This window comes from Alligator mississippiensis, chromosome 1, assembly GCF_030867095.1.
Source record: "Alligator mississippiensis isolate rAllMis1 chromosome 1, rAllMis1, whole genome shotgun sequence".
In the NCBI taxonomy this organism is placed as follows: domain Eukaryota; kingdom Metazoa; phylum Chordata; order Crocodylia; family Alligatoridae; genus Alligator; species Alligator mississippiensis.
Genome location: NC_081824.1, coordinates 278,678,827 through 278,691,964, shown reverse-complemented (window position 1 = coordinate 278,691,964; position 13,138 = coordinate 278,678,827). Strand labels below are relative to the sequence as shown.

The window sequence follows — 13,138 nt, the reverse complement described above, 5'->3', positions numbered from 1 at the left end:
GGAGGTCTAAAATGGAGGTTTCTGTCAGCTGAAGAATTTTTAGGGACTTCTCGCAACAGACAATGATAATCCCTTTGTTTTGTGACAGTAATTCCTTTGGAATAAATTGTGACCTAGCAACAAAGTGGTTTGAGGTATATAGAGTGGATATATAGAAGCACAAGGCTACCTTCATCATGGATAGCAGCTCAGTAGGGAAAGCAGACTGGATAGAACTGCCCTTTCACTTCCTCCTGGAAATGGACAGGAGAGAGTGAAATGGACAAGCACTTTCTTGCAGTTTTCAAGCCTGTGTAGTTTTCCCTGTGTGTCAAGAAATATATGCTGAACCGGATAGAGACTTTGCATGACTGACTTCCGGGACACACAGTCCTGATGGCTCAGGAACAAGCTATAATAATATATATCTAAGTGAATTGTGGCAAACACTCCCCAGTTCAAAAGAAAGGAAAAAAAAGCAATCTAAATTAGGGAATTTCCTGATAGTATTTTGTGAGGAGAGCTATAGGTGGGTAAATTGAAGAGCCACTTGTGGTTCAAGAGTCCCAGTTTGAGTATTGCTAGCTAGTTCTCTCCCAGAAGCAACAGAACCAGCATGCAGACTTTAAATGAATCACAAAATTCTTTGTAGGGCAGTCCTGGAGAAACATAACAATGCACGCATGTCATTGCTACTTATGTCAGGCTCATGGCAAAGTCACAATTGAACCTTTTATCTGCAGCAAGTGAATGAACAACAAGTCATAGGAAAGTAGGGATTAAAGGACTCTCAGAAGATTATCTACTGTCTAAATCATCCCAGACAAGTGTTTGTCTAACCTATACTTCAAACATTTTTGTTGTTCTCTACTATACTCTTTCCAATTGGTCCATGTCTTTCATGAAGTATGGTACACAAACTGGACACAGTACTCAAAGTGAGGCCTTAACAGTGCTCAATAGTGCAAGAATCACTTCTGTGATTCATGTGCAGCATCCCTGTTAATATAGGATATTTTTTTCACTAGCACACTGTTGCATCATATTCAGCTTGATGACCACTTTATTTCCCAGGTCTTTCCTGTAGTGCTGCAGCCACACCAGTCATTCCCCAGCCTCTACTTGGGCATTTGATCATTCTGTCTGAAGTGCATTACTTTGCACTTGACCTTATTGAATTTCACTTGATTTATTTCAGACATTTTTTTCTAAGTATCAAGGTCATTTTTAATCCTAGAACTGAGCTTGATGCTGTCTGTAAATTAATGCCAGTCTTCCCAGACATTAATGACCATGACCACTTATTGTAGTACATAGATATGTACAGTTTTGTATCAGTTAGTCGCTAGTACTAAATCTGCTGATCTTTCTGGGGATAATTTAGGTCTGTTTCCAAAATTGCAAGGAGAATATTAAATAATAAAGAAAAAGATGGTATTTGATAATCACACTGTTAACTAGACATAGTGAATATGGTGGCATTTTTTAAATCATCCTAAGCATAGGCCATCTAATGTTATGAGCTACTGAGCAGTACTCTGGCTTCTTTACTATTCATTCCATCCAGGAGGAGTATGCACCAACTGTAGAGACTTCCTCAGCTTGATGAAGGGTTTTTAAACCTGAAAGCTTGCTAAAAAAATTTTTCCAACTATTTAAGTTGGTCTAACAAAAGATATTAGATTCACCCAAAGAACCTTGTCTGCCGATGTCCTTAGACCAACATGGCTACAACCTGCACCCCTGAGCAGTAGTAACGAGCTAGTGCACAGTCAGCATCTTGTATAGACATGGCCATTACATGAGGGTTCAGATGAAGGCACTCCAAAGCAAAGTGTTCTCTTTAACTTGTGTCTACACACGCTGGGCGCAAGGCTTGGCTGACACAGCCCAGCACTGCTTCTAGTGCTGTTTTCAGAATGGGAAGTGGAAAAAGGAGAGTAGAGAGGTCATTTTGGGGGTTGCCCAGCTGGCACTGGAGGGTGGGGTGGGTGGATTGGAGCACCCCACCTCAGGAAGGGAGCTCCAATCCACCTCCCTACTATAGGTATGGGAAGGGAATCAGAGGTTTGGAAGGAGTGTGGTACATGAGGTGATCTAATGTTAAGTGATTTAAAAAAAAAAAAATTTAAGACTGATTATGAATTTCCTCTTATTTTTTTCAGGTCAATATTGTTATATTCTGTGATAAATGAACTCTTTGGGGCAATTAACTGTTTTTATTTATCCCAGTACGTATGGTAATATGGGCTGTTATCTTTCTCTCCTCTAAGATTGCTTCTTCCCATCATTCTGTCACTCTTGAGAGCCCCACCGTCCACTATGGCTTCTCCGTTGTCCTTGACTCTGCACTCTTTCTTGACTTCCTGATTTCCAGAGTTTTCTAATAGAAAAATTGATCCTTTGAATGGCAGTCTGCATTATCAATTTATCACAATGCAAGTTTCCTACTTGGTAATGATTCTTTTATATGATGCTTAGAAATCATAATTTATTTTCTGTTTCATTCTCATATTTATTATTTTAGTAGGTGCCTATATTTCACCACCTTTTTAGGTCCCTAAATCAGATGTGTCCATTTAAAAATAGGGTCCATAGTGTCTCTTATTATACAGTTTTTCTGACTACAATAAATGCATTTCCCTAAAAATTCTATGTCTACGTGTCAATAAGTGAAGGGAGTCAGACACATGCCTTGAAGTTTTTCACATATTTCATTACTTTTACACAGAAGTAGCTTTATTTGCACTATTTTGATCAACTAAATGGTAAAAGTAACCTGGAAAATACTGTATTTCCCTCGTTCCTCATAAACAGTTGCACCATACTTTGTTTTGCTGGTAAACATTGTTCATTAATTTAGGAAACGGTTTGTGTTGGCCCAGACAAGCCTGTCTCATTTGATAATGGGCTCTGATTCCAGTGGATTATTGTAGGGATTTTATCTTGCAGTAATCTCCAGGGAGAAATGTACAAACAGCTGGGAGGACAAGAAGGAGCTTCATTGTGTGGCTGGAATTCCTTGAAACAGAATTTTGGAGCTTCTCTGCAAAGCAAAATGAATCTTTTCTGTTTTTCACTGGTAAGTCTACTAACAGCTATGCTTTGTGACTGTAAACAAAACTGAGGCATGTAACTGGACTGAGGATAGAAGTTAAAGGTGTTATGAAGAGAAATGTGTTTCTAGGCAAAAAGGAAGGAGCATGAGTATAAAAAGCTCCACATGGAGTGATATGATCCAGTAGAAAGGAAAGGAAAGGAAAGACTTGGGGATTTGGAAGATATGCTTTGTCTCTGACAACCATAAACGTTCGGATTTCAGAGAGCAAAGCATTTTATTTTTGCCTCCACGAAATGAAAATGTTTCTTATCAGTGTCTAAATCATTCATTAAAGTCAAATTTGATTTCATGTATTGAACTGCTGTGATACAGTCATTTATGAGCTACTTCAGGAATATTAATACTTGCACCTTTCTGTCTAAAAACAACTACTGTCCTCTTTCAAGATAAGTATCCTATTAGCAAAGTATAGTCTGCTGAACTGTACTAGTCATATGACTATTTTTGCTGAAGGATATCCAAGTTGATTGCAGTACCTCTTTGAGATTTTTTTCCTCTTTCTTGTGAGAATTAATAGGTAGAAACAGACTGGAAAAATCCATGGAAACTGCTTCTCTTTCCAATGGATGACCATCTGCCAGTGCAAATATTATGTATGACTATTGACAAATAAATTAGTATATTTGCAGTACTTACATAGTACACTAAATCTATTTGCCACTTTCACTTCTTTTGTCCAGATGTTCCATGCATCTCCCCAGTATGTTCAGAAAAAAAGAACAATCTATGTTGGAATGAAAATGATGCTAACATTAAGTATCAGTGATATATTTATGTAAACTGTGGTTTCTGTTTCTTAATTCTCTCTCAGTACAGAAGGGCAGCATTCTCCATACATAAACTTCTAAAACTACTTTTAGCATCTCATCAGTAAAATAAAGCAGAAATGTAGGACTTTTTATTACTAAATCTCCCTCATGAACAACAGTAACTCTGTAAGAATCTAGCAAAATTTTTGTCCCTTTAATTTGAACTCCTTTGTTTTTTGGTTAAGTTAGAAGTTAGTGCATGTGCAAACTATGGGAGTTGGACACTTAGAGAAACCTTCATTTCAGGAATTCTCTAGAACTGAAACTGGGGTTGTTAGACTTTCCTTTTATTGTTACACTGAATCATTTTCTTATGCTTGATGCAGGTCTGCTGTTAAGAAGTTTCACTACTGAGCATTGTGTGCATCAAAGATCAAGTTTAAAAAAAAAGATGGGTACATTATGTAGTAAAGAATGGGAGATGCATATTTTTCTATTAGGTTGGATATTTCTCATTTAGTGTTGTTCTCATTATATGCATGTCAGAAACAATAATATATCATTCATATGTGTGAACATCAGTATTTATGTAGTTTTGTATGAAATTGTTTGTCTAAAGATTGATTTTCAGAAGTTAACCTTTATTCTTTACATCCTCTGTTTGAGCCACTCTGAAATGATCTTTTGAACAGTTGGCAAAACATCTTACATTATATCAAAAACTGTAATAAAGACAATCTATGAGTCGCTAATCCAGATATACTGCTTCATAAAAACCAAGTGCACTTATCCCTACTATCATGATGAAGTGCAATTCTTTGCTATAACTGCATTGTCCAATTTGAAAATGGGTCACTGGTACAACCATGTCTACTTAAATGCTTATATACCCTTACATGGTTGATTTTTCAAGTTTTATTTGCCAACAAAGCAATTGGTGAATCAAGGTTGGCAACAAAAGGGTGAAAAAGTCCTCTTTCTCCCCTCCCTGATTTGTGAGAGACATGGAAGTAAAATAGATGTTATAAAAAATAATTAAGTTTTTAAAGAGACATTAAGAAAGAGACATTCTAGGTAACCACTAACCAGACCTGCAGCTGCTATAAATTATAATTTCTTAACTAAAGTCAGAGATAGTTTACAACAACAGGGGATCTGGGCCATATAGTGTACTTCAGGCAGGAATATGGTTGAATTGATTATTTGAAGATATGGATCAATAATTGCTTTCCAAAAGAATTGCTTTCCTGGCACTGATGTATTTGTCCCATATGTACACTGATTGGTAGGGCATTTGGTTGAAAGAGTCATATATATAAACACTATTTGCAAAAGTTTATTTATATGGAAGTTAAGAAATAAATACGCTGCCTATCAAGGGAAGGAGATAAATTGTGTCATATAGGTTGTAGGAGTATCAATAAACAAACCAAGCTGTATTATTTTCAAATTATTTGGCTAGCAACTTGATTAGTATAAAGTGGTGGAGTGCTATGCAAGTCATTGGCTCTACACCAGTTGATATCAGCTGATGATCTAGACCATGCTTCTTCATTTCAGCTTCTCTTTGTGCAACTGAGATAGATATTCATAACGCCACACCTAATGCCTGATCCTCCAATGTGCTGAGTACCAGGTGGAGATGATGGGGCTTGAAGACACTCAGGACATTGCAAGGCTGAGATTTAGCACTGCTGTATTACCAGGTGCATTTGTCTACCTGAAACAGGAATTATTATGCATTCAGCTCTTTCATAAGTGAATAGGGACACAAACACCTGATTTGTTTGTGTATATCTTGAGATTAAGATGAGTCTAGTGAGAAATTAATCTCAGTTGAGAAACCAGTTAAGTCATTTTGAGTAACATCCCACCATATGAAATGCAGGAGAGGATACTTTCCAGTACATCACCTCTATTAGTGTATGCATGCTCAGGGAATTGTATGTCATTTATGGAAGGTGGTTCTTGATTTCAGTGTTTCTGTTTGTGATAAAATAGCAAAACTTCTTTAAAGTATGGAGTGCTGAGGGGTTCTCACCCAATGTTGACTCGTGGCTTTCAAAACTTAATTAAGAAAATTCATCAGCATGGTTAAATTTCTGCCAATCTGGATATTAGCATCACTAATCAGGCTTAGGGGAAAAACAATTTTAATCAGTAGCTGCCTTATCACCCTATGAACTCAAAGTCATTAGGTGAAATGGGAGGCAATGCTTCCATACCAAATGGAAAGAAGCCCTGCCTTCAGAAAGCCTAATCTGGTAGCTCACATAATAAATTAGTGGACCCTATACTTTTGAGATGAAATGGATATATTGGGCAGCCTTCTCCATTCTCTAGTCTTATTAAAATTGTTTCCTACAATATGGTCTTGTCCAGCCCATGATACATGCAATGGGGTTTGTAGTGCTCTGGTGCAAAGCTCTGAGTAGGTCTCTGTAATCATTTTTTCCTAATAGGTTATATTTTTTTCTTTTCTTTCCTTAATTTCCTACTCTTACTGCCAGAAGCTGGATAGCCTACCAAATGACTTCTGAAACAAAAGATTCCCCTTCAAAGGGAATATCTTTGAATATAGCCTCAGACTCAGCTCAATTTACATGCTCCTAAAAGGCTTTTGAATGCACAAGACACAGCTCAGAACACAGAACCTTCCCAATCTGAGAAGGCCTAAAGTCAACTCCATATCCTTGGTATTGCTCTACATGATATTGGCCTATTAGAATCACTATGCCAGATATAGAGGGATAATGAAAGATAAATCCTATATTCTTCTGCCATTTCTGCAGACTAACCCCAGCAATGGGACAAATCAGGGCAAAAATTAAGACATATAGAAGGCACATGTGGCTTTTCTATCCCAGAGCTTAATAGTTGTTGTCATGGACAGGGAAAAATTAGGAGGACCCATTCAGGCTGAACCCTGAGCTAAGAATTTAAGTCAAATAAATTCTGGTGCATTTCTCCATCTCTTTCCCATATGGCAGCCTTTGGTAAAACCTAAATTAAGTGCATTGTACCAATTTATTGCATCATAGTGCTTTTTTAGTAACATAGGGCTAGTTTGCATTCTATAGCAAAATTTGAGGTTGAAGATGTGGGGAAGAAATTACATTTGTTAGCTTACCATAATATAGCTTTTGCAAACAGACAAATATTTCTAGGAATATTTCTACTGAGATAGATGAAATGCAAATAAATCATAATTAAGGTAATAAAATGATGTAATTAATATGCTGGTAGTAAAATTAGGCAAAGCCTCCATATAAATTCCAGAAAGAGAATTTATAGAAAAAAATGTTCCTATGGCTATTGAAGATGGTGTTGGTTAAAAATGGATTTGATTTTATAACATCCTCTTTGAGCATAAAAGGATTCATTGAAAGAGGTAAAGGGACCAGCGAAGCACATTTCAATGGAAAAATTCTAATTTTTACCAAATATTTCAGATGTGTACTTTAGTGTGTTGTCACAGCCATTGTTCTCCTTAGTTGGACTGTGGCCAGTCCACAATACACAGATTAAACCAGGATTAATCCAGGAGTAAGACAGTGAATTGACAGCCTTGCTTCACTCCGTTGCTTTCTATAATCCTGATAGAGTTTCTGGATCCTGTGGTGATAGGTGCTGTGAATAGTAAGGAATCATAGAAAATACCTTTGATGTAACTCTGAACAAGGATCTTTCTTCATGTGATCCACAGCTCTGGAAAGATCAAAAGATCCTTTTTGCTGCCCATTTAAGAGAAAGGAGAAATGCAAGTCCTGCCAGGCTGAATTTACATATTCAGAAGGTCTAATTTACATACTCCACTTCTTTCCCATGCAGTTATGAATAGTTTTCTTACATTATTTTAAATCTATTATTATTCAGTTTTATGGAAATGGTATTAAATAGCACATGTAAATGTATTAAGAAATTAGGACAGGTTATAGCCTGCAGAAAGCAAGAAACCCTGAACTAAAAGTAATGCTTGGGTAGTGATCTTAAATTGAACAAGAGGATTAGATGTCTAGAAAAGATTCTAGACCTAATTTGCACTTTGTGAGACTGGTCCCATTAGCAGCTGAGCTGGTACAGCTGACTTTGTAGCCTGGTAAGGCAGTAGCAGAGCCTGGGTAGCTGATTTCACTGAAACTGGATGTAGCAGGCCAGGTGGAGCTGACTTTGTAAAGTCCAAGGGCAAAATGAAACCTAGTGCTTTGGACTTCACTGGAGGACAAGCTAAAAAAGGCCACCTCCTGAAGTTCACTCAACATCTTAATCCATTTGCATCTGCGTATGGTGTGAGTGAGCACTGTGTGGTGAATTAAGGACTTTAGGTTCCCAAATAGCCAGTCATTACATACACTTCTTGCCTCTGCCAGTACCAGCCGCTACCCAGCCACCACTTACTTCTGGCAGCTCCATGTGACTCCATTGCAGTAGCTGTGCCATCAGAGCACAAAGCACACCTTGGGAAAGTACCAAATGCTGAAGGGACCCCTAAGGCAGGCAGAAGACATGGAAAAATCTTTCATGGATTCTGCCATCTTCTGTATGGCATCAAAAGCCTTATTCCACTAAGCAGAGGTTTATAACTTGCTGGCCAAAAGGAAGGTTCTGATGAGGCAAGGGAGCTTTGAGTATGGACAGGCAAAACTTTGCACTCCAGGGTGGACCTGAGAATGGGGGCTAACCGCATCCCAGAAATGAACACTCTTGGGGTTTCCTAGTTTCTCTTTTTCAGTGAAAATAGATGTTTTCTTTAATTTGGCAAAATAGAATAATCTGTGGTTCCATGTATGCAAGGGCTCATGAGCAGAGTTGGAGATTTTATTCTTTTATATATAGTAAATTTGCTGCAAAACCAAGGGTTTTATTGTGGGGAGGAGGAATGAGAGGACAATCAAAACTAGTTACAAATGCAAATTGAATTCGGTAAATTATTTTGACCAAAGGAGACAGGGGATGTCCATAATACCAGAAAATTCACTTTCATTTTGCCAAATTTTAAATGAAACACCGTGTTTCAAACATGCCAAATGCTTTGCTTCAATATTTTTAAATGAAACTTCTTGAATGTTCATTTTAAAACCGCGTTAGCTGTTTAAAATTCAACATAAGAAAAGCAGGAAAGAGGGATTAATGACTGGGAAACAAAACATCAAGGTATTTTGGAATGAATTAAATGCTTCTGGCTGACCTAAATGAAATGGGGTTTTTCATTTTATTAAGCAAATTAAAAGATTTATTTTTTTTTGCCCGCTTTTAACCAAAACAGTATTTCCCCCCAATTTTTTGGCTAAGCCCTCAAATGGAAAAGTTTGCTTCCTCAACTTTACACTCAGATGCTTCTGAGCACACGGATGCTATTAAGTTCCTATAAGTTGAGAGTGTATAAAGTTTTGTGCCAATCACTTGTTTTATAAGGGATCTTCTATACAGAAGTGAACATAGTCCTCACAGGTAGTAATGCCACCTGGAAGAACAGTAGTGTTCAACTAAAGAAAAGAGTATTATCTCTAAAGCTATTGAGGTTTTTGCAGCTTCACTGTAGAGCTTCTACCTAGAATCTTCCCCTTTCCTCCTGCCAGGATTTCTGCTACCAAATTAAAGAAAAATGACACACATTCCTATAACAGGCACATCAGAAATGCTTATAACAATGACCCTGGGGCAGAAAGTATCTTTGTATGCTCATCACCACCTTAGGCACTGACAGCACCTGACACAATCTAGCCTCAGGTAGTTTCAGTTCTTTTTTCCACTGACTGCTTATGATGCTCTTAAACTTATGCTGCATAGGCTGTATTAGAATGACTGCACTTTACAAAAGAAAAGTGTTTCTCTCAAAAATGGAAGCATGTAAATGTATTTTATTAATCAAGCTGTGTGTGAATGATTCCTGAGTATTCCAAAATCAGATGTTCTTAATTTTCCTTTTAGCATGGATTTTTAAAGGACTAGAGAACAGTCTACCCAATGGGCACTGGGCTTATCCTAGGAGGTCTTGTTGCTTTGAAACCCCAGCTATGCTACTTAGACAAAAAAGTTCTAAAGTGTATAGTGACCCTTAAATGAGGACCAACTCTTTTGCTCTTTGAACCCAAGCACTTCCAAGTTTTAGGTAGAGTGACACGTTCAGTTTAAGCCTTATACTGGATCAACTGCATAGTTGGGATAAGTTAGACAAACTTTTGAATGGAAAGTATTCTTCTTCAGGTGATCTAAGTCAAAACGAGGTGACCTGAAGAAGAATGCTTTGCATTCAAAAGTTTGTCTAACTTTATCCAAGCTATGCAGTTGGTCCAATAAAAGATATCACCCAGAAAAATCCTTGCCTCTCACATAATTCCTGGATCATTGCATCTACAACTTCACTTGAAGAGTCCTAAGATTTAGACCATATTCCCAGACTATATTAACCCTCCTTAAAACCTGGAATAAAATCTTATGTAAAACACAAATACAACAAAGACAATAAACCTGTTTAACACCTCTGCTTACCTTTCTTTACTTTTCAAAGATATGTCATGTGAGCCATGTAATGTTCAAGAGATCAGCATAATAGTTGGGCCCACATGGATAACAAGACTTATTGGCATGGCTTAGAACTACAGTTCGTGGCCAATAAGATTGTTCCTCTTATATGAGACAGACTTTACCCAAGTCTCAACGTGGTTTTAGCACCAGTGTGTAAAATTCTGAACTTTTAGGAGTACAGTTTCTTATACATGCTTGTTCACCTTCTGTACTAGAAGATTAAATATGATTGTACAATAATATCCTTGGCTATAATTAATGGGCCATAATTCAATAGTTAATTTTAGGGTTAGGTAATAAAGAATAAAACCAGTACTCAGTTACCAAGTGCCAGGGATCAGATTCTATTATCTGCATTCAACTTATTTCTCAACCAGTGCCACTGAAAGCAATAGGTCCACTCATGAAATAAGGTACTTTACTGTATGAATAAAGGTGGCCTGGAAGGTCAGTGAGTGTTTTGCTTGTTTCTGTCAGGCTTTGTGATTATATTGTGGACTGTCATTGTTTTTAATGTTTTTATTAGTATTCTAGCTCCTGGGGTCATAGAATTGTATTAGAATCTGTTTAAAACATTTAAAACAACAACAAAAATGGCCTTTGATAGTTGCTGAGAAAAGCTTAGAAACATGAAATCCAAGAACTGAAGAAGCTGGATGAAAATACATTTTTAATTTCTCAAAATCATTCTATTTTTAGCCATTCTCATGATTTTGGAAGTCTGGCCCATGATTACTGAAAGCTTGAAATTGTTTGTCTCTCCTTTTAAAGGGTAAAATTTTAGACTTCAGTTAAAACCTATAAATACAAACTGAGAATATACAGGAAGGGCTGTATGTCCTTTCTCTCTATCTTGGCTCACCCCTTCAAATCAATGTAAGAAGAAATGTTTGTTTCTTTATATTCTCTAGAATGGTTCTATAGAATAGATGGTTTCCTCTACTTCTGTCTGCCCTTGTAAACTTGTAGCAGTCTCCTACAATATCATGATTTAGGTAGCAAGTTCTACTGTCTTGCTGTTGCCTCAGAATAAGTGATCATTTCTTTAAAGGAAAAACAGAGAAAATGTCTGGATCTTATGAAAAATGACACTTGTCACTCAGGGGATTCTGACTTTTGATATGTTTTGTGATTCATAGAAGCTTTTAGCTTTCCTTTTTCTTCATTCATGTATATGCATGTATGGCTAATGATGTGTGCATCTGTGCATTTCAGGAAGGTTCCATGGATAGTTTATATGAGCCAGTCCAAGAGCATCAAGAGTCCAAGGACACTATGAGCATTGACAGCAGGTCTAGCACTCCACTGACCACTTATGTGAAATGGGGCCCACCAGACAGATCCATGTCTTTGGTGAGTGAAAATAAATTGTAAAGTACCCAATGCACTTTATTCAAAACCATCAGTTGTCTTGTGTATGTTTTCCAACACATATTGCTACAAAATTAGACTGTGTTACTGTATCCGCTTATAAGTGGTATCCTTTGATATTGATACAGTTATTGAATCTGTCCTATCTTCCTTCCCAACACATATCCGTCTTCTTCAACGTTATTCAGACTGTCTTCAAGAGACTAAACACCCAAGAAATTAACACCCAGAAATTTTTTCTGTTGGGGGAAAAAAATGCCAGCACTTTATCAAAACAAAACAAACAACAAACAAATGAAAATGTATAAAAATTTAGGCAAGAATGGGAAAAAAATGTTGCAGTTTTCCTGGTAGGAAAATTACATAATCCAACCATAATCCAATTGTGCCATGTCAAAAACTGTGGTACAATTGGGAGACTTCCTGAGTTTGCAAACTAGCACAAGGTACAGACAGCCAGAGGATAGTCATACAGGGGAAAAAAGGAGAATTTGGTGGACCAGAAGGGGTGAAGGAATAATGTCACTGATGTCGATTTAGGCTCACTACAGTAGATGTGGTCTCACTGAATTTGTGAATGCTGTAGGACTGAGAATAGAAGTGTAGAAACCAAAATCAAAGTAGTCTTTCATTTGGATTGATTATTCATATAGTTGAGCATAGGAAGGAATTAGGTAATTACTCTCACTACTGTGCTCTGTGCAGAATGCTTGCTCTCCTTCACCCCCTGTGGTGGCAGCATTTTGAAGTTATTGCTCTGCTAATAAAACACTCTTGAGATCACTGGGAATGGAAGGCATTCAGTAATATAAACCATTGCTTTGTATTTATAATGAATGAAACAAGAGCAACAAAAACTAACCAAAAGCTTTCTTAGAAATAAATCCAGTTAAAACCTGGGTATTTTTCTTTCATATACATAGAATGCAGTAAACCATCTATGCAGTGTTTGGGTCTGATATAAAAATTAATTAATAAAACACGATGTTGACTGCGTCCAATATGAATTGCCAGATATGATTTTCAAACTATGTAAAGCATTGGGATTAACATACTCCAGTTACCTCTCAAAATCGAGGTCAACCTAGTATTAAAGTGCTAACAAAAAGGTTAGCCCAAACCAGGGACTTGATTGTGGAAAGGGTTACATATCTCTTCCTTGCATATCTCTTACATGTAGGAAGTTTGCAGGATTAGGGCCAAGGGTAGCAAAGATGTACAAACTGTGGAGGACAATCAACCAGATTTAGTACATGTATATCATATACGCAATACTCCCTATCCCCAGTCCACCTGGATCTTTCTTCCATCCTTCTCTCCTTGTTTTCAACCTCAATCATGAAGGAATAAGTTCTACTTCCCTGTCTATCATGTTTTCTTTCAGATGTGT

The 13,138-nt window shown here is 37.2% G+C and overlaps 1 protein-coding gene across 1 annotated transcript in view; it reads left to right on the top strand.

Annotated features, from left to right (window-relative positions):
- The first annotated feature begins 2,935 nt into the window (after positions 1-2,935).
- Positions 2,936-13,138, top strand: part of SAMSN1 (SAM domain, SH3 domain and nuclear localization signals 1) — a 129,751-nt gene continuing 119,548 nt past the window's right edge. Inside the window, exons 1-2 of the mRNA XM_019476574.2 lie at positions 2,936-3,061; positions 11,593-11,730. Of these exons, the coding sequence (XP_019332119.1) occupies positions 2,948-3,061; positions 11,593-11,730 (252 nt within the window). The 5' untranslated portion in view covers positions 2,936-2,947. The remainder of the gene's footprint in view (positions 3,062-11,592; positions 11,731-13,138) is intronic.